This window comes from Oncorhynchus keta, chromosome 25 (assembly GCF_023373465.1).
Source record: "Oncorhynchus keta strain PuntledgeMale-10-30-2019 chromosome 25, Oket_V2, whole genome shotgun sequence".
NCBI classification, from domain to species: domain Eukaryota; kingdom Metazoa; phylum Chordata; class Actinopteri; order Salmoniformes; family Salmonidae; genus Oncorhynchus; species Oncorhynchus keta.
In genome coordinates this window covers 36,352,925-36,378,699 of record NC_068445.1, presented here as the reverse complement: position 1 = coordinate 36,378,699, position 25,775 = coordinate 36,352,925, and the positions used below count along the sequence as shown (strand labels likewise).

The window sequence follows — 25,775 nt, the reverse complement described above, 5'->3', positions numbered from 1 at the left end:
GTGGGGGCACCGGTACAGAGTCAATGTGCGGGGGCACCGGTACAGAGTCAATGTGTGGGGGCACCGGTACAGAGTCAATGCTCACTGTTGTTTCATCAGAGTTCAGTCTGGTTTAACCAGGATATGGGGTCTGCACAAATCAAACCAGCTTTTATAAATCTGTTTGATTTTCCAAACTGAATTAATTTTTACATTTTGTTTGTGAAGTCCGTATTTATTTTTAAAGAACCTCATAAAGGTGTAAATGTACATTCAAAGCATTGGTTTTGCTATCCACATTTTGTACAGTGAATTGTTTAATTTAACTTATGATGTAAAATAAATTAATTTAGAATAAATGCTTTGTCATGATGGGATTATATTTTGTTAATAAAGAGATATTGAACTTCACACTGATATACAGTCTGCTCCATAAATTGAACAACAATCAACTAATCTTTCTGCTTAATTTACTTCAGTGGAACTGCGTAAAGTGCTTCTGTATTCACAAGAAGATGCACGCAAAACACAAATAATGTTGACATTTTTCATCACAATTTTTTATTTTGAATTTATAGAAAATGTATATAAATTACTGTCAAGGCTATTACAACTTCTTTGGGCACAATATCCATTTAATGTATTAGAAATTGAGCAGTTGCCGCTCTCTTAAACAAAGAAGTAGTACATTTAAGTGGTTATTCTTCGGGTATTAGAGGGTAGGAAGGTGAAACTTACAACTTAGAGAGTGCTGTAAGTCTCCCTACCAAGGCCATAGCAGAGGACAGTGTCCAGTGTTTCAATTGGAAAAGCACAGACATAATAAAGCTGGGTGAAGTAGATAAATGAGTCCCAAGTCTCTAGCCCTGTAGGAATGCACTGTGCCCCATGTCTCACGCTCTGAATGTGAGCCAGAATAATAGTGACCCTTGATGCCATTGCCAACTCTGATCCTCAGAAGTGATCCACATAACAGGTCATGTGAACATCTAGGCACTCAAAATGTTAGTACTGTAAACATAACATTGACATGAGGGGGCGGTATGAAGGGAGGAGGGGGGTACGAAGGCTGAGGGGGGTATATGTAGATAATATTGTGCATTTACATGTCATGTATCACAATGTATTATTCTGATAATAATTTCCCATGAATAATTAAAAGTATGAAAACATTAGTGCATATTAATTGTATTTAAATATTAGTGCATATGAAAGGTATTTAATTACACTTTAGTGCATATGAAAAGTATTTGGCTTTATTACAGAGGAAGACGGGAAGAGACTAATTCAACAAAAAACAGCAGTACCATAACGATGTCTCTTAAAGGAGACAGAGGCTCATTTAGATTTTCCACATCGCAAGGTTGCAGTGTCCATGTGTAAGAAGCGAACATGCATCCTCGTCTCAATATCGAAGGTGTTTAGAATCTGAGGGGAGAAAGGATATAAGACTGATATGGCAGTATACAGTATATAAAGTATACAGTACAGTATATAAATAAACAGTATATAAAGTAAACAGTATATAAAGTATACAGTATATAAAGTATACAGTACAGTATATAAATAAACAGTATATAAAGTATACAGTATATAAAGTATACAGTATATAAATAAACAGTATATAAAGTATACAGTATATAAAGTAAGCAGTATATAAAGTATACAGTACAGTATATAAATAAACAGTATATAAAGTAAACAGTATAAAGTACACATTATATAAAGTAAACAGTATATAAAGTATACAGTACAGTATATAAATAAACAGTATATAAAGTAAACAGAATAAAGTATACATTATATAAAGTAAACAGCATAAAGTATATCAAGTATACAGTATTGAAAGTATACTGTATATAAAGTATACCAGAATTTAAAGACACCAAATGTCACTGTTTTAATAGCTTGTGTTTGTATAACTCATAGTGAAATGGCATTTCCTTTTTTTTAACGAAACAGACAATTTGAATATCTTGTGCAATACACAGTAACACCATACCTGTAGAAAATTTTCAAAAGTGATTCCTTCATAGAATTCATCAGGTTCCTGAAAAACAAAGTAACCCAATTCAAGCAATATGGCACGATGACCTGTTCTTAGGCACGACTCGAAGCAGTACACAGTAGAACGGTACTTTGCACTTCAAAATAAGGTGTGGTTCACTGTAATTAATCGCGCTATCAGCATATCTTACTCATATACCTACTTCATCAACTATTTCATCAGTAGTACAATAAAGCAGTGTTAGTGATTAACCCCGTTACCATTTTGCCCCTTGTAGTGCTTGCCACTTCCAGCATGGCAGCGTCTGCGATGGCTTTGGCGGTCTCCTGTCCGATAGTGCCAGCCTTTGATAGGAGCTCCTCCACCACCTAGATAGAAAACAGCACAATGGTCCATAAAACATTTCGTCATTTATTGTGTTATCTTGAATTTCTGATGTACACGCAATTCAGCTTTAAAGCTGCCATGAATATTGGAATAAACTCAATTTATACAAAAATGGTCAATGATAAACCGTCCATCACAAAGCGTCACAGGGATAGGAGTGCTGACAGGATCAGTATTGCATTTTTGATCCTAATGTAAAAGATTACTATGTGGACAGGGGGGCCTGATGTTACATCAGCACTACTTCTCTGAGACACTTTGGGGGGAATTCTGACCCGAGTTAAACACACCCGTAAATGGAAAGTCCATTATATGCACCTTTCTCTCTATGAATATACTGACCTTGAGAATAGCATGCTATTCACCCTGCTGTTCGTTTGGGGTGGAGATCAAATAAATGAAGGTTTGGCTGTGGTGTCTACAGATACACCGGATTCTGACCTTGACTTAAATCCCACCTTTACATGCGCTGAAACTGTGAATAAGGGCGAGAAACCTGTCGGCTCCAAGTGGAACAACATCAACTTGATTTTTTTCTGATGGAAATAACACCATTCTCCATGCACTGCAATTTACAGATTGATAAGAACTATTGATAAGAGCTAGGTAAATGAGTAAGCCGTAACGACAGGACCATTGTCATCACAGTTCCATGATTATTAGGGTAGATTTATAGGACTACTGTTCAACCCCTATTGTACACTGTTCTCACCTTCCAATATGTCATGGATTGAACAATTGAATATGGTAACTTTCAGGATGAATCAAACAACTGTATTTTATTTTATTTTATTCATAAATACTTTCCTAACCCTAAATAATATACAAGATCAGAGTATTTTTAAATCTACCAATTGGTTCTGAAACAGAGATGAATATGCATATATTTAGATGGCTTTCATGAATTGATCCCTAATATTCGACCCTTCTCTCCATAAATTCTAGTGAGTCTGTCAAGAAAATTCAAATTAAAAATAGGCCTACACAAAATTCAAATTAAAGATAGGCCTACACAAAATTCAAATTAAAGATAGGCCTACACTAAATTCAAATTAAAGATAGGCCTACACTAAATTCAAATTAAAGATAGGCCTACACAAAATTCAAATTAAAGATAGGCCTACACTAAATTCAAATTAAAGATAGGCCTACACTAAATTCAAATTAAAGATAGGCCTACACTAAATTCAAATTAAAGATAGGCCTACACTAAATTCAAATTAAAGATAGGCCTACACTAAATTCAAATTAAAGATAGGCCTACACTAAATTCAAATTAAAGATAGGCCTACACTAAATTCAAATTAAAGATAGGCCTACACTAAATTTAAATTAAAGACAGGCCTACACTAAATTCAAATTAAAGATAGGCCTACACTAAATTCAAAGGGATGGCTTCAGATAAATTTACTGAAAAACATTGAATGAAAACTCCACGAGAAAATATGTTGGCTAGCAAGTGGGAGGGGTTTTCAGCAGTTGAATTAAATGAATTCAGTGTGCCAAGGGAACCATGCCTGCAAAGCCTGTTACGCACCAGCACAAGGTGAATACCAACTACTGAGAAGTGTGTAGGAAAGGCGTACATTTCCCAAGTCTGAATCGGGCCCTTTGTGAATACAGGCCCTGGGCCTGGAGGACTATGGTGAGGAGAGAGAAGTAAAGGGAGGCGTTACCCGTCTGTACTCCTCCAGGTTGATGGTGCCGTCGCTGTCTGTGTCATGCATGTTGAACAGAACTGAAGAGACAATAAAGAGGAACAAGCTAAACAGTATGTTTTTTTACCAAATATTTTCTCCCCAAATATAGTGTAACTTAAGGGTCTCTTACTATCATTATTCAGGGGAAGGATATGACTCTAATGGCTCTAATGACTCTAATGAATGATTAGAAAACTATTTGCCTCTGAGATTCAGCCATGATTATGAGGATCAAGACAGACTGGCTGGTGCACTTTAGGCCGTATTTAGATTCTAGACAAGAGTATGATTACTGAACTGAAACTTTGTTAGAATTCTATCTACGCTTGAAGAATAGCCCTTAGAATAGAAACTCAGAATATGTTATTTTTCTTCAATTATAAATCTTGGTGTTGACTTAGTATCAAACCCATGTATTCTGCATGACTCAAGACCACTTTAGCTCACTGAGTTAAAGCCTAGGTATTAGCCCAGGGTACTAACCCAAGTCTTAGACAATCTTACTTTACTCATCACCAAACCAAACTCACATCGTAGTTTCTCCCTTCTCAGGTTCTCCCTCTCCTCCTCCGTTAGGCCCATGGCTGCTGGGCGGAAGTGAGTCATCACCATAAGGAACTCCTCAAAGCCAATCTCCTGGACTGTACCCGTCTCATTCTGGTGGAGGTTTCTGTATCAGGATACAGAGGAGGCATTTAGCTGGTTAAACCAGACTCACCAGTGAGGGCAGGGTTCAGTTTGGTTCAACCAAACAATTAGAGAGGCATAGAGTCACAGTGCTGAACATGCTTCACGACTAAAGCCTTCACAGCATCACTGATTACTTCATGAACAAAACTCTTGTCTATGTGTAATAACTTGGTTATAACAGTCAATGGCAGTAAAGATGTATTGCATGAGTGAATTCAATATTTTCAATATTGTTTTTTAATTTAGATATTTTTTACCTATTTTTCTCCCCAATTTCGTGGTATCGAATTCGTAGTTACAGTCTTGTCTCATCTCTGCAACTCCCGTACGGACTCGGGAGAGGCGAAGGTCGAGAGCCGTGCGTCCTCCGAAACACAACCCAACCAAGCCATACTGCTTCTTGACACAATACCCACTTAACCAGGAAGCCAGCCACACCAATGTGTCGGAGGATATTTTCAATATTACACTTTGGCTATATACTCACCTTTTATCAAAGAATGCATTAATAATTTGAGCCCGGATTGGATTGTTATCTAGAGCAGGGATGCTGGCCAAATCCTCTCGACTGCAGAAGAAACATGATATGACAATACGTCAGTAACAAGTAAACAGCAAAACAGAAAACATGATATGACAATACGTTAGTAACAAGTAAACAGCAAAACAGAAAACATGATATAATAGTTATTTACCTCTATTAATCAAAGTTAAAGGGTGTCTTTTTTTCTAAAGGTCAAGGTTATTGTTCTGTCAATACATATTATTTAAATTCAGTACAGTACAGAATATCAAAAATAAGTACTTTGCACACCCCCTCTTTCTTTCTAAAGGGAACGCATGTGCAATCTATCACTATGTCACTATGCATGGCAACCTGCCAATGATGAGTGATTGTGTGTGTGTGTGTGTGTGTGTGTGTGTGTGTGTGTGTGTGTGTGTGTGTGTGTGTGTGTGTGTGTGTGTGTGTGTGTGTGTGTGTGCGCGCGCGCCTATGACTGTGTGCGGCCATAACATAAATACCCACAATGCAACACATTCAAGAGGACTTAGCAGGCACTATTTTAGGCCTAGATTCAATCAGATCATGCGTTGACCGACGATAGCCGACACCCGCATAGCTGATGTTTTGGAGGTGTCGGAGGTGGAACTGCTGAGCAGCTGCTCTTGTTCATTGTCACGAAGCCACACTCATCCCACTAATATTAGTTCAGAAGGAGAAAGTGTGAGCGATATAGAAATAATGACACTCACATTCAAAATAATTAAACAAAATGATGAGGATTTCTATCGGCCTAATCGAGGTGTAGATTACATCTCACATTCAAGTGTTCAAACTTATAAACAAGGCTGAATGAGATTTCTCATAATGCGACTCTGTGCAGGCAGGTGTAGATTTACAGTGGGGCAAAAAAGTATTTAGTCAGCCACCAATTGTGCAAGTTCTCCCACTTAAAAAGATGAGAGAGGCCTGTAATTTTCATCATTGGTACACTTCAACTATGACACACAAAATTAGAAAAAAAATGCAGAAAATCACATTGTAGGATTTTTTATGAATTTCTTTGCAAATTATGGTGGAAAATAAGTATTTGGTCACCTACAAACAAGCAAGATTTCTGGCTCTCACAGACCTGTAACTTCTTCTTTAAGAGGCTCCTTTGTCCTCCACTCGTTACCTGTATTAATGGCACCTGTTTGAACTTGTTATCCGAATAAAAGACACCTGTCCACAACCTCAAACAGTCACACTCCAAACTCCACTATGGCAAAGACCAAAGAGCTGTCAAAGGACACCAGAAACAAAATTGTAGACCTGCACCAGGCTGGGAAGACTGAATCTGCAATAGGTAAGCAGCTTGGTTTGAAGAAATCAACTGTGGGAGCAATTGTTAGGAAATGGAAGACATACAAGTGTCCTTGTTCGGGCGGTGCTCGGCGGTCGACGTCACTGGTCTTCTAGCCATCATCGATCCATTTTTCATTTTCCATTGGTTTTGTCTTGTCGACCCACACTTGTTTTCAATTCCATCTATTACCTGTTGTGTATTTAACCCTCTGTTTCCCCTCATGTCTTTGTCAGAGATTGTTAATTGTCAGTATAGTGTTTATTTGTATAGGTGCGCGACGGGTCTTCGTACCCATATTTGTTTTATATTCATTTTTGTTATTAGTGTAATGGAGCATGTTACGTGGACATTTATTAAAAGACTCCATTTTACACTCCGTTTGACTTGCCTGCGCCTGACTTCCCTGCCACCTATACACACGTCTCTGACAACAAGAGTTCCTGGAGTGGCCTGGCCAGTCTCCAGATCTCAACCCCATAGGAAATCTTTGGAGGGAGTTGAAAGTCCGTGTTGCCCAGCAACAGCCCCAAAACATCACTGCTCTAGAGGAGATCTGGATGGAGGAATGGGCCAAAATACCAGCAACAGTGTGTGAAAACTTTGTGAAGCCTTACAGATAACGTTTGACCTCTGTCATTGCCAACAAAGGGTATATAACAAAGTATTGTGATAAACTTTTGTTATTGACCAAATACTTATTTTCCACCATAATCCTACAATGTGATTTTCTAGATTTTTTTCCCTAATTTTGTCTGCCATATTTGAAGTGTACCTATGATGAAAATTACAGGCCTCTCTCATCTTTTTAAGTAGGAGAACTTGCACAATTGGTGGCTGACTAAATACTTTTTTGCCCCACTGTATAAAGGTGGGAGCACATGCATTGTCAGGGTCTCCATTCTTACTGTTCAACTTACATTTACCATTTACCAACTAGAAGTTTCTTTGGCATCTCATGATCTCTTGGGGCATAATGCCAGGAGCTGCTTGTGGATTTGACAGCTCTAACACAGTTTCACCTCCGACACCGCCAAAACAACCTCTATGTGGATGTCGGCTAAAGCGGATCTGATTGAATAGTACCCTTAATTTAGGTAAATAATACTCAAACTGTTTTCAATGAAGAGGTGATGTGTTATGAATACATGGATATGGGTAACAGACAATGATGGACTGACTATATGTTGGTGTTGGTGGACTGTATGAGGGCGTTGTTGGACTGTATGAGGGCGTTGGTGGACTGTATGAGGGTGTTGGTGGACTGTATGAGGGCGTTGGTGGACTGTATGAGGGCGTTGGTGGACTGTATGAGGGCGTTGGTGGACTGTATGAGGGCGTTGGTGGACTGTATGAGGGCGTTGGTGGACTGTATGAGGGCGTTGGTGGACTGTATGAGGGCGTTGGTGGACTGTATGAGGGCGTTGGTGGACTGTATGAGGGTGTTGGTGACTGTATGGGGGCGTTGGTGGACTGTATGAGGGCGTTGGTGGACTGTATGAGGGCGTTGTGGACTGTATGAGGGCGTTGGTGGACTGTATGAGGGCGTTGGTGGACTGTATGAGGGTGTTGGTGACTGTATGGGGGCGTTGGTGGACTGTATGAGGGTGTTGGTGACTGTATGGGGGCGTTGGTGGACTGTATGAGGGCGTTGGTGGACTGTATGAGGGCGTTGGTGGACTGTATGAGGGCGTTGGTGGACTGTATGAGGGCGTTGGTGGACTGTATGAGGGCGTTGGTGGACTGTATGAGGGCGTTGGTGGACTGTATGAGGGCGTTGGTGACTATATGTTGGTGTTGGTGACTGTATGGGGGCGTTGGTGGACTGTATGAGGGCGTTGGTGGACTGTATGAGGGCGTTGGTGGACTGTATGAGGGCGTTGGTGGACTGTATGAGGGCGTTGGTGGACTGCATGAGGGCGTTGGTGGACTGTATGAGGGCGTTGGTGACTATATGTTGGTGTTGGTGGACTGTATGAGGGCGTTGGTGGACTGTATGAGGGCGTTGGTGGACTGTATGAGGGCGTTGGTGGAGTGCATGAGGGCGTTGGTGGACTGTATGAGGGCGTTGGTGGACTGTATGAGGGCGTTGGTGGACTGTATGAGGGCGTTGGTGGACTGTATGAGGGCGTTGGTGGACTGTATGAGGGCGTTGGTGGACTGTATGAGGGCGTTGGTGGAGTGTATGAGGGCGTTGGTGGACTGTATGAGGGCGTTGGTGGAGTGTATGAGGGCGTTGGTGGACTGTATGAGGGCGTTGGTGGACTGTATGAGGGTGTTGGTGGACTGTATGAGGGCATTGGTGGACTGTATGAGGGCGTTGGTGGACTGTATGAGGGCGTTGGTGGACTGTATGAGGGCGTTGGTGGACTGTATGAGGGCGTTGGTGGACTGTATGAGGGCGTTGGTGGACTGTAGGGGGCGTTGGTGGACTGTAGGGGGCGTTGATGGACTGTATGAGGGCGTTGGTGGACTGTATGAGGGCGTTGGCGGACTGTATGAGGACGTTGGTGACAATACCTTAGTGTCTCCTCATTGTTACTCAGCTGTCTGAATCTCTTGTTGATGTTGCCAATCTGCTCCAGGGAAACTGAAAGAAACCAATCACAGTAGTTTAGAGCAGATTAGCTTTATTGTTTTTCCAGATACACCGCCCTCCTAGACTGGTTGGATATCTTTACACTGCTTTTCATTTTCATTCAAGCTTTCCTTCTGGATTCTATCTGTTGTGAAATGCAAAACATGTCAATGAACTGTAGCAAAAAATAAGGTGTAAACAGGTACAGAACAGATAGACCTGTTCAGAACTGTGACAACAATGGGCCTACGACACAATCAGCCTGATGATAAAAACACAATCAGCCTGATGATAAAAACACAATCAGCCTGATGGAAAAACAAACACACTGGTGTGATTATATTTGCATTCAAAGGGAACGTTGAATTATTGACTTATGTGTGGGCTAATGTCTTCAAATGAGCATTTGAATGTTATGGTTGCTAGATACAGTTATAGAACCACAGTTTGTGATATTTGGAAGAGGTTATTTAGCCGACAATAGTGTTTATTTTAAAGGAGGAACTTGCTTCGCCTCTCAGTGCCTGTTAAGAGCACATACTCAAATGGATATTTACAGGAGCAACAACTTCTGTAGGTGAATATGCTTCAGTAACCACAGAACAATAGGCTACCACACACTAGACTTTGCACAGGCAGGTGTAGAGATTAATGTAGGTGTCAAGATCTCCATTCTCACATGGTAATAAACTTAAGTTGGAATTTTATTGGAAACGGTCCATGATCAATCAGTGTATTATTATCAGTCTTCATTGAACTCTCTCACCCTCTCTTCTGAAAATCAGTCATCCCGTTTATGAAAGCAGCCAGCTGATAAGATTAGCAGATCAATGTTCCAAACACCTAGCTACCACTTCAAACCTGTACATGTTATACACTGAGGGGAAGCACACTTTTCACTTCCAAAAATACTGTGATATTTGTTGGACTGTCAATTAATTTTTAGATACATAATTGACAGTGCAATATTGAAATCACAAATTATAATTTTTACTACAAAGTAAAAAATCTGACTATAGAGTAACCTATAGACTCAACATATTAATCTTGCATGGAGCCATATTGGCAAGTTGCATGACATTCTATACATCTGGTTCAATAAACAGTGGGTCCTTACCTACCACCACCTACCACCTTCTAATCAAATGTTCAATGGAATGACACTACACTGCCCCGGTCAACTGTAAGTGCTGTTATTGTGAAGTGGATACATCTAGGAACAACAACGGCTCAGCCGCGAAGTGGTAGGCCACACAAGCTCACAGAACGGGATCGCCAGGTGCTGAAGCGCATAGCACGTACAAATCGTCTGTCCTCGGTTGCAACACTCACTACTGGGTAGCAAACTGCCTCTGGAAGCAACTTCAGCACAATAACTGTTTGTCAGGAGCTTCATGCAATGATTTTACTTTTGCCCAGCAGCTGCATGCACACAAGCCTAAGATCACCATGCGCAATGCCAAGCATCGGCTGGAGTGGTGTATAGCTCACCGCCATTGGACTCTGGAGCAGTGGAAACGTGTTCACTGGAGTGATGAATCACGCTTCCCCATCTGGCAATCCAAAAAGAGTCTAGGTTTTGCACATGCCAGGAAAACGCTACCTGCACCAATGCATAGTGCCAACTGTAAAGTTTGGTGGAGGAGAAATAATGATCTGCTGCCGTTTTTCATGGTTCGGGCTAGGCCAATTAGTTCCAGTGAAAGGGAATCTTAACGCTACAGCATACAAAGACATTCTAGAAAATATTGTGCTTTCAATTCTGGGGCAAAAGTTTGGGGAAAATGTTCCTGTTTCAGCATGACAATGCCCCCATGCACAATGCGAGGTCCATACAGAAATTGTTTATCAAGTTCAGTGTGGAAGAACTTTACTGGCCTGCACAGAGCCCTAACCTCAACCCCATCGAACACCTTTGGGATGAATTGGAAAGCCAACTGCGAGCCAGGCCTAATCGCCCAACATTACCCGACCTCACTAATGCCCTTGTGGCTAAATGGAAGCAAGTCCCTGCAACAATGTTCCAACATCTAGTGGAAAGCCTTCCCAGAAGGGTGGAGGCTGTTATAGCAGTAAAGGGGTTACCAATTCCATATTAATGCCCATGATTTTGGAATATATTCCGTGAGTGGGTGTCCACATACTTTTAGACATGTAGAGTATTTTCCCTTCATCAAAGGTTAGTCTGTTTATTGATAAATAAGGAGTTATTTTGCATTTGATTATAGTCTAATAGAAAGTGAAATAAAACTGTTAAGAGTATTGTAAAGCCTAGGCTACTTACATCCAGTTCGATCAGCCAGATCCTGGAACTCGTGTTCAGTGCCCGCAGACTGCGAGGCTCCCATTGCGATTATTCTCAAAAGAGCTGCAAATGCGCATTGAAGTTCTTTCAGGAGTGCACTATGATCTTAACCGCAGGGAAAACTACTTGAGTTGTACTGTCCTCACTAGTACCAAGAAGCTCTTTCCGCTGCTTTCATAAGGAAGTTAGTAACATACTCTTTATGGTCCATTGGGAGAGACGCTGTGCTGACTTCCCCAAGGTCCTAAAACAGTGTACCATAGTGGAGGAATATATATCGATTTTTTTTACGAGTCAATTCAGAATGAATCGACTGTGTCCTTGAATTAATTACTGGTAATGTGACGGATGCACAATCAGTCATTAATAGCAGAATGAGACTTTTATTTCAAATGTAATCTTTGCGTGTAGTGAAAAGGCATTGTCATTGAGTGTAACGTTAGACCCTTATCTTTCAAAAACATATACCTACTATATTCTCAAGTCAGAGAACATTCTAGAAGAAATAACAGAAAAAAAACTGCAGTAGGCTTATGTAATAACACAGTCAAGACCAAAATAAACATTTTATTTATATTTATTAAGTCTGGCAACCCATTCCTGTTTCAAGTCATTGTAGTCCTGCAATGTTTTACTTGTAAATATACAGCATTTTTTAATAACACGTTCTAGAAATGTGAAAGTCATCCTTTCATAAGTGCATGAATCATTATTATAATGTAATGTGACAGAAGAAAAGAGGGACACCTTGTCAGTTGAACAACTGAATGTTTTCAACTCAAAATGTGTGAGGAGAAACTGGAACGCTCATGTTCATATCTTTTCATACTGTAACACTCATGTTCATACTGTAACACTCATGTTCATACTGTAACACTCATTTTCATACTGTAACACTCATTTTCATACTGTAACATTCATTTTCATACTGTAACACTCATGTTCATACTGTAACACTCATTTTCATACTGTAACACTCATTTTCAAACTGTAACACTCATTTTCATACTGAACACTCATTTTCATACTGTAACATTCATTTTCATACTGTAACATTCATTTTCATACTGTAACACTCATTTTCATATTGTTTAATACTGTAAAGTTAATTTTCATATTGTTTCATACCGCAAGGCTCATTTTCATACTGCAAGGTTCATTTTCATATCGTTTCAGACTGTAAGGTTCATTTTCATACTGCAAGGTTCATTTTCATATCGTTTCAGACTGTAAGGTTCATTTTCATACTGCAAGGTTCATTTTCATATAGTTTCAGACTGTAAGGTTCATTTTCATACTGCAAGGTTCATTTTCATATCGTTTCATACTGCAAGGTTCATTTTCATATCGTTTCATACTGCAAGGTTCATTTTCATATCGTTTCAGACTGCAAGGTTCATTTTCATATCGTTTCAGACTGCAAGGTTCATTTTCATACTGCAAGGTTCATTTTCATATCGTTTCATACTGCAAGGTTCATTTTCATATCGTTTCAGACTGCAAGGTTCATTTTCATATCGTTTCATACTGCAAGGTTCATTTTCATATCATTTCATACTGCAAGGTTCATTTTCATATCATTTCAGACTGCAAGGTTCATTTTCATATCGTTTCAGACTGCAAGGCTCATTTTCATACGGCAAGGTTCATTTCCATATTGTTTCATACTGTAAAGTAATTTTTTTATATTGTTTCATGTGGAAGTGGAAAGGGGTAGAGAGACTAGGGAGTCAAGTCTGGGAAGACCTCTTCTTGACAGATGTTGGAGAAAGTATATTGTGGTGAAGAGAGAGAGAGAGTAAGTGTTTCGATCTCAGTAAGTCTTCATGAAGTTAGAGAGAGAAAAGGGGCTTTGGCTTTGACTGGTGTTGGTTGGCAGGCGGTGGTACAGCACATGATCCAGGTACTGAAGAATTAACGGGTCAGTATTCAAAATAAGCTTCTCAAGAGTAAGAGCGCTGATCTAGGACCAGTTTTGCCCTTAAGATCATAATGAATAAGATAATATGGACAGGTGGAGAACCTGATTGTAGATCAGCACTTTCTACTCAGACTCTGTGAATACCGACGGCCCTGATGGTTTTGGGGACAGGATGTTGTGTCAAGTAATGGAACTGGATGGGGAACAGAGGGCCCTGTCCAGAAACAACCCCTAGACCCTAGTAGTAGCTCCACCCTGCCCTATATTAGGCTAGTAGTAATGCCTCCCTGTCCTATGAAAGGCTAGTCGTAGCGCCAACCTGCCACACAATAGGCTAGTAGCACCCTTAGCGGCATTGGCTGAAAGCGGATGTCTGGTTTTCAGGGATAAAGTATTTTCAACCTAACTTCCATTTCCCCTGAAAAACAGAAGTGAGGACTTCGCTCAGGCATCTTTCCACATTAGGTTAGGCTAGTAGTAGCTACAATCTGCCCTATGACAGGCTAGTTGTAATTCTGCCATATTGTTTATACACATCCAATCCTTTCAGATATACCTGTGCCTAGGTGGTAGGAACTAGGGGTTGTTTTGAATGGGGCCGAGGAGTAGTGAAGGCTTAGCTATGTGGGCATGGTGTCCTGGTTCTCCTGGCTGTCCTGGTTCTCCTGGGAAGGTCCCTCTGGGCCATTGGGGCTCTCCTGTTGCACTGGGCTGGGCATCAGTCTGTGGTAGAGGTCCCGTACGGTGCCCAGGGTCTCTGCCATGTCCTCTGGGTAGCGTGTCTGCAGCTCCTCGTTGGCAACATAGTGGCTGTCATGGAACTCTGAGAAGTAGCGTCCCACCTCCGGGTGAGCGATCTCCAGAGGGGCAGAATGGGGCTCCAGATTTTCTTGGAGACGAGAGAAAAAGAGGCATAAAGATACTAAGTATAGTATCATTTAACAGGAAATCTCAAACTGAGCCGAGGCAAGTTACTGTACAAGATAGCTGCATATTGTGTGTACATTTGAAAGTATATAGGCCTACCACTTAGCAGCACTTTACTCATTCAGCATGTATAACTCTTCAATAAGCATTTCAAGTATTACATTTGTCATGTTTCTTCTCAGAATGCCTCCTTAACAAACTACCACTGCCCTGACATTGAGAATGACATACTGTACATGTCACTGAAAGATAATGTCTCTGGTATAGATGTACCCTGGGCAGCGTATCGGCAGGTGCCGTCCTGCACTAAGACGTTGTAGAAGGGCTGGTTAGCACCGCTGGACAGCTGGTGGACCCTCATGGTGGTAATCCACTCCTGGCTCATGGTGCACTTGGGGTCCCAGCCATAGATTGCACAGTTATAGCCAGACCTGGAGAGAAGGGGGACAGTCACACAGTGTCACACATGGGGAAAGGGCACACTTGAGGTTTATAAATCACAATGATTATAATAAAAAGTATTATTCCATAAATAGCTATTCTGCCATTCAACAGAGTACAGTAGTTTTACATTGACAGTGTTAATCAACAGCAGAGGATGGCAGCTTTACCCAGATAGAGGGTGGTGGAGGACAAACAGCTGATTCAGGGATGGATGGAAGGACAAACAGATGGAAAGATTGAGGGATTGATAGACAGGAAGGATTAATAGACGGAATGGATAAACAGACAGACATGCAGACGGACTGTTTGCTCGGACAGGGAAGCAGGCAGGCAGACAGGCTGCTCGGACAGACTGACTGCTCAGACCCACCTCTTGTGTTTCATGATGAGGCCTACACTGTACTGCAGCTCTAGGTGTTCGGGGGCGCTGCGTCTCTTCACCTCTGGATCTACAGGGTGTTTCTTGTGTTGGATGTGTTCCAGGGTGTGTTGTACCAGATAACCCACTGCCCCATGTTGGGACGGGTCCAACGCCTGGATGTGCTGCAGGATGTCGAGGACCTGGAAGAGGCAGGAGAGGGGTCAGACACCAGTCATTATCAGTTGGGGAAAGCTTGTCCTCTGCTCTGGACTGTAGTAAGCAGGTAGAGGCAGGTTAACGGTTAGAACATTGGGCCAGTAACTAAAATGCTGCTGGTTCGAAAACCTGAGCAGACGAGGCGAAAAAAATGATCTGCCTATGTGCCCTTGAGTAAGATACCCTTATTTGCTCCAGGGGTGCCGTGTAAAACAACACATTTCACTGGAAAGGCAGACCAATTTTTGTTTTTTCCCCCAAAAATCTGCAGTATCAAAGCCAGGGTAAAGCCATTTGGTCCAATTACATGTACACTACATGGGCAAAAGTATGTGGACACCTGCTCATCAAACATCTCATTCCAAAAGCATGGTCATTAATATAGAGTTGGTCCTCCCTTTGCTACAATAACAGCCTCCACTCTTCTGGGAAGACTTTCCACTCGATGTTGGAAGAAAGTGCTCGATGGGGTTGAGCCAAGTTTTCCCACACTGAACATTTCTGTACGGACCTCGCTTTGTGCATGGGGCATTATCATGCTGAAACAGGGGCACAAGGGCTTTCCCCAAACTGTTGCCACAAAGTTGGAAGCACAGAATCGTCTAGAATGTCTTTGTATGCTGTAGCGTTAAGATTTCCCTTCACTGGAATTAAGGGTCCCGAACCATGAAAAACAGCCCCAGACTATTATTCCTTCTCCAACAAACTTTACAGTTGGCATTATGCATTTGGGCAGGTAGCGTTCTTTTGGCATCTGCCAAATCTAGATTCCTCTGTCGGACTGCAAGATGGTAAAGAGTGATTCATCACTACAGAGAACACGTGTTGAGCTTTACACCACTCAAGCCGACACTTGGCATTGTGCATGGGGATCTTAGGCATGTGTGCGGCCGCTCGGCCATGGAAACCCATTTCATAAAGCTTCCGACGAGCAGTTGCAACCGACGACAGACGACTTTTACACCATACGCGCTTCAGCACTCAGCGGTACAGTTCTATGAGCTTGTGTGGCCTAAAACTTTGCGGCTTAGCCGTTGTTGCTCCTAGACGTTTCCACTTCACACTAACAGCACTTACAGTTGACCGGGGCAGCTCTAACAGGGCAGAAATGTAACGAACTGACTTGTTGGACATGTGGCATCCGATGAAGGTGCAATGTTGAAAGTCACCGAGCTCTTCAGTAAGGCCATTCTACTGCCATTATTTGTCTATGGAGATTGCATGGCTCTGTGCTCGATTTTATACACCGGTCAGCAACGGGTGTGGATGAAATAGCCGAATCCACTAATATGAAGGGGTGTCCACCTACTTTTTGGCCATGTAGTGTATTTGGGTTTCGTGGGGCTCAGTTGGTAGAGCATGGCGCTTGCAACGCCAGGGTTATGGGGGAGTCGCTCTGGATAAGAGCGTCTGCTAAATTACCAAGATGTAAATGTAGATATGCCGTGTTGAAATATCATGCTAACCTTCTCAGGCCAGATGCCCAGGTGGAAGTAGAGTCTGGCCTGTAGTAGAAGGTACTGAACGTTGTCTGGGTTGATGGTGAGGTAGAGATCCAGAGAGTCTCTCAGCAGCTGGTAGGATTTTTCATTGCCCTCCCTGCATGACATAGCACAGTGATATACAGTGTTGTTTCATACCACAACAGCTGAGTGTAGGAATTTATTTTTGACCAACTCTAACATTACCTCAAGGATGAGATCCTGAGGACAACATAGAAAAATCAGGAAAAAAAAGAAACATTTGGATTGATTCAATTCCATGATGTACGGTTGGACATTTTCTGATGTCAGAAAAGCATAAATTATATATTAGTCCGAAAAAAAACATTCCTATGTTCATTAGTCTTACCCTCGTTTGCCGATGTTCAGCAGATTTCCCACCATCCTTAACAGCACTTCTGTTGTACTGATGGCATTGTAGTAGTCTGCAGTCACCTGATGACCAATGAGGTACTCGCACTCCTTAGCCGTCAGCTGCTTGCCTTTACCGAAGGCGTCAATGTACACAAAATCATAGATGTCCCCACTCCTGAATGAGACATGAGGTTTTATCAATACAAGTACAAACATGTTACTTTGACGTGGTTTCTGGCATGCAATGCAGACAATGCTACATCGGGTATATTGAAAACAAGCATTTTTGGGAGTGCAATACTGAATTTCACCCAATCATGAACTAGTTGAAAGCTAAACGTTAAACTATCCCATCAAGATCAATTAATTTTATGATTGTCTCTATGCACAACTAGGCCCCTTACCCTCTTTGTTGCTGGCACCAGCGAAGCAGGAAGTGATTGGGGAAGTTGACAGGCTCCAGTTGAACCCCCAGTTTCCTGGCCAGCGTCATGTAAAGGACAGAGAGGCTGATGGGAATGCCTGTCCGGCGGAGCAACACCTACGTAGGGAGGAGACATGGGAGTATGAGAACCACATAATGTCTGTCATGTTTCTTAGTTGATTGATATAGCATTATAAAAGGTCCTATATAGACTTTCACTTTATTTGAATAATCATGTCCAGGGCCCATTTTCACAAGGTCTCAGAGTAACAGTGCTAATCTTGGATCAGGTCCCCCTGTCCCCTACTGTTATTCATCATGATTGAAAAGACACACAGAACTAAAACTCTGACACGCTTTGCGAATACTGGCCAAGGAAAACATCATCATCCATGTCCTCTATAACCTCTCTGAGCTACTGTACCTGGTGTATGTAGATGTTGAGAGGGTTGTAGTAGCTCATACCTGGTGTATATAGGAGTTGAGAGGGTTGCAGTAGCTCATACCTGGTGTATATAGGAGTTGAGAGGGTTGTAGTAGTCACACTCGTTGCCCTTGTACTGAAGCTGCTCGTATAAAACAGCATTGAGGGTAACGACCACCTGTCTCTGGAGATCAAAGTCATCTACAGCAAAACAATCGCCTAGAACCAGACACAATCAGAAAACAGGATCACATTGTAAAGTACATCAGTGAAGAATAGGGCTGAGAATTAAACAAAATTATACTTACACTCAAGACCTACAGATGAAGTCGGAAGTTTACATACACTTTCTGTAGTCATTAAAACTTGTTTCTCAACCACTCCACAAAATGTCTTGTTTCCAAACTATAGATTTGGCAAGTCGGTGCATGACACAAGTCATTTTTCCAACAAGTGTTTACAGAGATTATTTTACTTATCATTCACTGTATCACAATTCCAGTGAGTCAGAGGTTTACGTACACTAACTTGACTGTGCCTTTAAACAGCTCGGAAAATTCCAGAAAATTGTGTCATGGCTTTAGAAGATTCTGATAGGCTAATTGACATCATTTGAGTCAATTGGAGGCGTACCTGTGGATGTATTTCAAGGCCTACCTTCAAACTCAGTGCTTTTTTGCTTGACATCATATTAAAATCAAAAGAAATTAGCCAAGACCTCAGAAAAATTGTAGACCTCCACAAGTCTGGTTCATCCTTGGGAGCAATTTCCAAACGCCTGAAGGTACCACGTTCATCTGTACAAACAATAGTACGCAAGTATAAACACCATGGGACCACGCAGTCGTCATACCGCTCAGGAAGGAGACTTGTTCTGTCTTCTAGAGATTAACGTACTTTGGTGCGAAAAGTGCAAATCAATCCCAGACCAACAGCAAAGGACCTTGTGAAGATGCTGGAGGAAACGGGTACAAAAGTATCTATATCCACAGTAAAACGAGTCCTATATAGACATAACCTGAAAGGCCGCTCAGCAAGGAAGAAGCCACTGCTCCAAACCGCCATAAAAAAGCCAGACTTCGCTTTGCAACTGCACATGGTGACAAAGATCATACTTTCCCTAGAAATGTCCTCTGGTCTGATGAAACAAAAATTGAACTGTTTGGCCATAATGACCATCATTATGTTTGGAGGAAAAAAGGGGAGGCTTGCAAGCCGAAGAACATCATCCCAACCGTAAAGCACGGGTGTGGCAGCATCATGTTGTGGGGGTGCTTTGCTGCACTGGTGCACTTCACAAAATAGATGGCATCATGAGGCAGGAAAATGATGTGGATATATTGAAGCAACATCTCAAAACATCAGTCAGGAAGTTAAAGCTTGGTCGCAAATGGGTCTTTCCAAATGGACAATGACCCCAAGCATGCTTCCAAAGTTGTGTCAAAATGGCTTAAGGACAACAAAGTCAAGGTATTGGAGTGGCCATCCCAAAGCCCTGACCTCAATCCTATAGAAAATGAGGCATACTAACCTGACTCAGTTACACCAGCTCTGTCAGGAGGAATGGGCCAAAATTCATCCAATTTATTGTGGGAAGCTTGTGGAAGGCTACCCAAAACGTTTGACCCATGTTAAACAATTTAAAGGCAATGCTGCCAAATACTAATTGAGAGTATGTAAACTTCTGACCCACTGGGAATGTGATGAGAGAAATAAAAGCTGAAATAAATCATTCTCGCTACTATTATTCTGACATTGCACATTTTTTAAATGAAGTGGTGATCCTAACTGACCTAAGACAGGGAATTTTTACTAGGATTAAATGTCAGGAATTGTGAAAAACTGAGTTTAAATGTATTTGGCTAAGGTGTACGTAAACGTCCGACTTCAACTGTACCTGGTTAGATATGTTAAAGTGCGAGTTAACTCTAAAATCAAGTTTGGCATTTTCAGAACGAAAAAGGATCGTATGTCAATATGAACGTGCATGGACTCAAAACGACAGACTAATTATTCTGCTTCAAATCCACATGAAGACTATGTTTTTTTGCTTTGGAATAAGCTCTTTGTATTCATTCCTAAGAGACACTGAGAGAACATGTGTTTCTCTCCAACTCCTCAGTCCAGACCAACCTTGTGTGACCCTCAGGCTTGGATGAGAGGGGTTCTTTATCCGCAGCATCTTCTTGATCTTGTCAGTGATCTCCTCCAGCTGGGAGGATATACCGTCCAATGACACATCTGCCAGGGGGTTACAATACTGGTCTACCAGCAGAGCTCCTACAACAGGAGAGGAGACAATCTGAGACTGTAAAAATACACGGTTAAAAGCTGGTTATACACATTCATTCTTATGACCTTAACACTTTCACTCTATTTATGTTATTTTCAAAAACCACAATACAGAGGGAAACACAGACATTGTTTTTTTCCCCTAAACACCTCATTATTTCCATCATTATGCCCAAGATTCCCAACATTATTCACAAGAAGACAATGCTTACCAAGCCGTTTCTCTGAGTTTGTTAACACTAGTCACTAGGATAAGAGTGTATTGTGCAGTGCAGTGTGTAGTGCAGTGTATGGCTAAGCCCACTCCACATGTATGCTATTATGTCCATATTATTCAGCGTTACTTTGTTTGAGTGGTGTAAAGTACTTAAGTAAAAATACTTTCAAGTACTACTTAAGTCTTTATTTTTGGTATCTGTACTTTACATGACAATTTTTGGAAAACTTTTACTTCACTACATTAGAAAATAATGCACTTTTTACTCCAAACATTTTCCCTGACACCCAAAAGTACTTGTTACATTTTGAATGCTTTTCAGGGCAGGAAAATGGGCCAATTCACGCACTTATCAAGAGAACATCCCTGGTCATCCCTACCGCCTCTGATCTGATGACTCACTAAACACACATGCTTCATTTGTAAACTGTGTTGGAGTGTGCCCCTGGCAGGCCATAAATATATATTTTTTTAATAAAAAAATGGTGCAATGTGGATTACTTAAAATAAGGAATTTTAAATGAGTTATAGTTTTACTTTTGATACTTAAGTACATTTGATCAATTACATTTACTTTTCATACTTAAGTATATTTAAAACAACATTTTAGACTTTTACTGAAGTAGTTTTACTGGGCGACTTTCACTGGAGTCATTTTCTATTAACGTATCTTTACTTGTACTCAAGTATGACAATTGGGTACTTCTTCCACCACTGCAAGTCATGAAAGTGTATTATCAACCTAAGTGCAATGTAGTGTATGGCTAGGCCCATTCCACATCCATGACTCACCCTCTAGGGCTGACTGCTGCTCTGCAGGCTGCTCCAGAAACATCTTTAAACTCCTCAGGATGTTCTTCTGGCGCAGGAAATAAAGGATTTTCTTTGCATAGTACTTCAGTGTCAGGCTTTTCCTATGGGAGGCAGAGAGAGTGTGAAGAGAGATAGGAGAAAGAGTGAGCGAGAGAGAGCAAAAGAGGGAGAGCGCAAAAGGATGGAGCAAGGGAGGTGAAAATGAGAGAGAAAGATTGGGGAGAGAGTGATGAGAAAGAAGGCAAGAGAGGAGGGAGAAAAACTGATTTTCATTGTCCATTGTTACAACGCTCCAGGGAGGATTAACACAGAACACAGAATTAATGGCCAAAGATAGTTGTTGTGCTGGACTGGAGTGTGGACATGGTTCTTACCTCCTGTCTGAGTTGAGTATGGAGAGCAGCTCATCTTCACAGAAGTGCTCTGGGGCGCCGAGGGACTCGATCTCAGCAAAGCTGTCCCCCAGCACCTGGCCAACGCAAGGCTGCGTTACAGATCTCTGGGTTAGTGCTAGAGGCCAGTCCAGCTCACACACACTCAAATACAGACACCACTACACGCACAAGCACGCAGCGCAGGTAACACACGCTTGCATGTGCTCAACACACACACACAATGCACATATACACCATCAGGCCAGCCCAGTCACATTGAGCCTGATGTGGTGGGGTTAGGATAGCCAATAAATACAGTATCTTTCATGCTAATTTTTACATTGTTAGTAACACCTCTTTCCGTCTCCACGAAGTACACAGAGCAAAAATATTAAATGCAATTCGAGGCCTGCCCAGTCATGTGAAATCCATAGATTAGGGCCTAATGAATATTAAAAATGTACTGATTTCCTTATATGAACTGTAAATCAGTAAAACATTAGAAATTGTTGCATTTATATTTTTGTTCAGTATAGCTAGGCTGAATCAGAATGACAATAACAATGGCAGCTTACTACTAAAGACATCACTTACAACTTCCGTGAAGAATCTCTGGGAGATGGATACAACTGTTCGTCGTATTTGTTGACCAACAGTGTGCCGCGTTCTGTATTCTTTCAGCCAATCACAGCACTCGTTCTGGCGGTAATGCTTCTGCAATCTTGGCCATCTGGGGAGTGTAGGAAAAGGGACTGCAGTCAGAAAGTTAAGGCAGACAGTTAGCCATATAAAGTATTGCCTTGAGGTGTGTGACAGTCTGACACATGATCACTCACAATAAAACAATCCAAAAGCATCCAATGTCTGCAATCTGCATTAGGCTTCAATTTAGTGCTGAACGATTGACCAACGTCAGTTCAATTACTTCAATTCTGTTTTTTTGTATTTTTTATTTCACCTTTATTTAACCAGTTAGGCTAGTTGAGAACAAGTTCTCATTTACAACTGCGACCTGGCCAAGATAAAGCATAGCGAACAGACAGCAACACATTTCTCTAGAGAAAAATCAAATAATTCACAAAATAAATCAAATCAAGAACCATGTGGAATGCAGGGATTAAAGGAGTTGTTTTCATTAAGCAAATATTCAACCTAGTTCAGATCAGAAACGTAGTAATTAACAACAATGGTCATAATCCCTTGCAGCGGTTGTTTTTGCAGTTCAGACAGATCAGAGAGGAAGAGGCAAAGCGAAAGGTTTTACTCTCGCCAAAATCAGTCCAAAACAACCCCAATGCGTTTCTATGGGTTTATTTTGGACCTAAGTTTGTCACCTGCCTTCCCACCTTTGGGACAACGACTCCCATTGTTAGGGCGGAGACATGAGCATCTCGTCATTAGATAGATCTCTGGAAGAACACACCTGTAAATCTGCTACGTTACGTTAGATACACACAGACCACCTGAGAGAGGAACGTACACAACAACGACAAGAGGGCCAGAGACAATGTGAAAGTATGCCTTTTCATCAAAGTAGATCTCATAAAATGATTGTCCGACAGCTCTGCAGCACACTTTGGCAGCCTAGCTATACTGAACAAAAATATAAAAAAGGCAACATGTAAAGTGTTGGTCCCATGTTTCATGAGCTGAAAGAAAAGATCCCAGACATTTTCCATATGCACAAAAAGCTTATTTCTCTCACATTTTGTGCACAAATGTGTTTACATCCCTGTTAGTGAGCATTTTTCCTTTGCCAAGATATTCCATCCACCTGACAGGGGTGGCATATCAAGAAGCTGATTAAACAGCATGATCATTACACAGGTCCACCTTGTGCTGGGGACAATAAACAGCCACTCTAAAATGAGCAGTTGTGTCACACAACACAATGCCAAAGATGACTCAAGTTGAGGGAGAGTGCAATTGGCATGCCGACTGCCAGAATGTCCACCAGAGCTGTTGCCAGAGAATTGAATGTTATAAGCCCCTTCCAACATCGTTTTATAGAAGTTGGCTATAAGTCCAACTGACTTCATGTGTAACCACGCCAGCCCAGGACCTCCACATCCGGATTCTTCACCTGCAGGATCGTCTGAGACCAGCCGCCTGGACAGCTGATGAAACAAAGGAGTATTGTCTGTAATAAAGCCCTTTTGTGGGGGGGGGGAACTCATTCTGATTGGCTGGGCCTGGCTCCCAAGTGGGTGGGCATATGCCCTCCCAGGGCCACCCAGGGTCACACCCCTACCCAGTTATGTAAAATTCATAGATTAGGGCCTAATTTATTTATTTATAATTGAGTGATTTCCTTAGATGAACTGTAACTCAGTAAAATCTTTGAAATTGCTGCATGTTTCATTTACATTTTAGTTCAGTATAGCTAGGATGACTAAAGACAGTACAGTATGGGGATGACAATGTTAGATGGCCTGGCTGACCGCTACTGCCTGAGCAGATGAGATGGTGACTTTTAAGGAATGAAAAATAAGAAAGTAATCAAATAAAAACTACGTAATACACACAACTGAAATAATACACAGTAATTTCCTATGTTTCTATTGATGTCTACCCAATGTGGACCTGATCAGAGACAATGGGATATTTTCTGTTTAGGCTGTGGAATTGCCATTAAAAAGCTCAGAAAAACATTTTGAAGTCATCGTTTCATAATGCATTTCATGTTTAAAAATAATAATAATCGAAACTGACCTCAAAAGGCACTACCTAAATTGCAAATGATAAGTAGCTTGCTGATAGTTCGTGACCTTCAAAGAATACCAATATATTCTGAACCACTACGTTACTGCATGGGACTCAGAGAAAAACAAAGTGCCATGTCAAGCCAACTGATTTTTACAACAACTAACGTTACACAATACCTGCAGTCCAATCACTGTATTTCCCACCATTCAAGGTCACACAATTTCAATAGCTGTCCTCAGCGGCACAAGACAATAATTGTGAAATTGTTATTTTGACTGAGACATTTGATTAGTGCAGCTGCCTAGCTAAACTGGCTATAGTACCCACTGCTTTGTGTGATGTCAAATGTGGTGCATCAGCAGAAAGTCAACGGCCGTTAGACAGCTCCCTTTGCTTGCTCGCTATAACAGATCTGTTCTGACTGTACTGAAATAGATCTAATATTTTAGAGAGGAAACTGCGATTTAGATGCCAATTAGCGTTAGAGAGTCAAAGCTCTAATTAGCAAGATAGCTAACAAGATGATAATAATGTCAGTTCACCTGAGTTTGTACTGGTGTCCCCAGACCTTCCCCCTGCCGTGGCAAACGTCGTGTAGCCGCTTGCAGCTACAGGACACGTTGCAAATGTCGACATGTTTGAGGACAGGAAAGCATAAGATGTACTCAAGTAATTCGGCTGGCAGGTCTGTAAATTGTTTCTGTTCTATCTCGGAAACGAACCCGTTCAGGCTGGAGCACCCATCTCCTGCTCCAGACGTCGCCATCTTTACTGTTTACTCCGATTACCTCAATCCACAAGTCCGCCCCTTTCTGGCGCAGGGGGCCGAACTTCGAGATCACCCAAAGCTGTCAATAGCGTCTCAAAACCGTCCGGAGGGGCACATTTGGAAGATTGTTATTTAAACATTTAAAATTAAATAGTTTTATGGAATCAATTCACTGTTGTTAGTAACACTGCATATAGTAGTGATATATCAACATGCCATGGTTAATATGTTAGGATGTCAACAACTGTAATTTCAATTGTACATACACAAAGTATATCTGACCAAATTATGAAAGAAAAGCATTGTCAATTTGAATTCCGTAACGTAAGTGCGGAAATGATTGTTGTCTATCAACAATGACAAGCCACCGTGGTCTGACAACTTGGATGGGAAATTACTGAGGTTTATAGAGGACAATATTGGCACTCCTATTTGCCACATATTAAATGTAAGTCTACTAGAAAGTGTGTTCCCTCAGGCCTGGAGGGAAGCTAAAGTCATTCCGTTACCCAAGAATAGTAAAGCCCCCTTTACTGG

The 25,775-nt window shown here is 41.5% G+C and overlaps 2 protein-coding genes across 6 annotated transcripts; both read right to left on the bottom strand.

The window, feature by feature from the left end:
• Positions 1 to 512: 512 nt before the first annotated feature.
• Positions 513 to 11,696, bottom strand: LOC118358563 (calcineurin B homologous protein 3-like). The gene is made up of 8 exons (XM_035736521.2): positions 11,474 to 11,696; positions 9,132 to 9,201; positions 5,252 to 5,332; positions 4,605 to 4,744; positions 4,051 to 4,112; positions 2,248 to 2,355; positions 1,982 to 2,029; positions 513 to 1,407 (listed from the first exon to the last, which is right to left on the bottom strand). The coding sequence occupies exons 1-8, from the start codon at positions 11,535 to 11,537 to the stop codon at positions 1,318 to 1,320; spliced, it is 663 nt and encodes a 220-aa protein (XP_035592414.1). The 5' UTR covers positions 11,538 to 11,696; the 3' UTR covers positions 513 to 1,317.
• A 359-nt stretch (positions 11,697 to 12,055) lies between these two features.
• Positions 12,056 to 25,331, bottom strand: LOC118358562 (F-box only protein 21-like). 5 transcript variants are annotated; one of them, XM_052479159.1, is made up of 14 exons: positions 25,012 to 25,147; positions 23,798 to 23,880; positions 22,358 to 22,493; positions 21,764 to 21,873; positions 21,369 to 21,490; positions 20,201 to 20,347; positions 18,150 to 18,286; positions 17,624 to 17,760; positions 17,215 to 17,394; positions 17,052 to 17,066; positions 16,830 to 16,962; positions 15,157 to 15,347; positions 14,616 to 14,773; positions 12,056 to 14,304 (listed from the first exon to the last, which is right to left on the bottom strand). In XM_052479159.1, the coding sequence occupies exons 2-14, from the start codon at positions 23,800 to 23,802 to the stop codon at positions 14,036 to 14,038; spliced, it is 1,740 nt and encodes a 579-aa protein (XP_052335119.1). In that variant the 5' UTR covers positions 23,803 to 23,880; positions 25,012 to 25,147; the 3' UTR covers positions 12,056 to 14,035. The 5 variants fall into 5 exon arrangements, with proteins under 5 accessions (XP_052335119.1, XP_035592412.1, XP_035592410.1 ...); XM_035736519.2 differs by lacking the exon at positions 23,798 to 23,880 and having other exon boundaries at positions 21,764 to 21,858; positions 25,012 to 25,331; XM_035736517.2 differs by lacking the exon at positions 23,798 to 23,880 and having other exon boundaries at positions 25,012 to 25,330.
• Between the last annotated feature and the right edge of the window lie 444 nt (positions 25,332 to 25,775).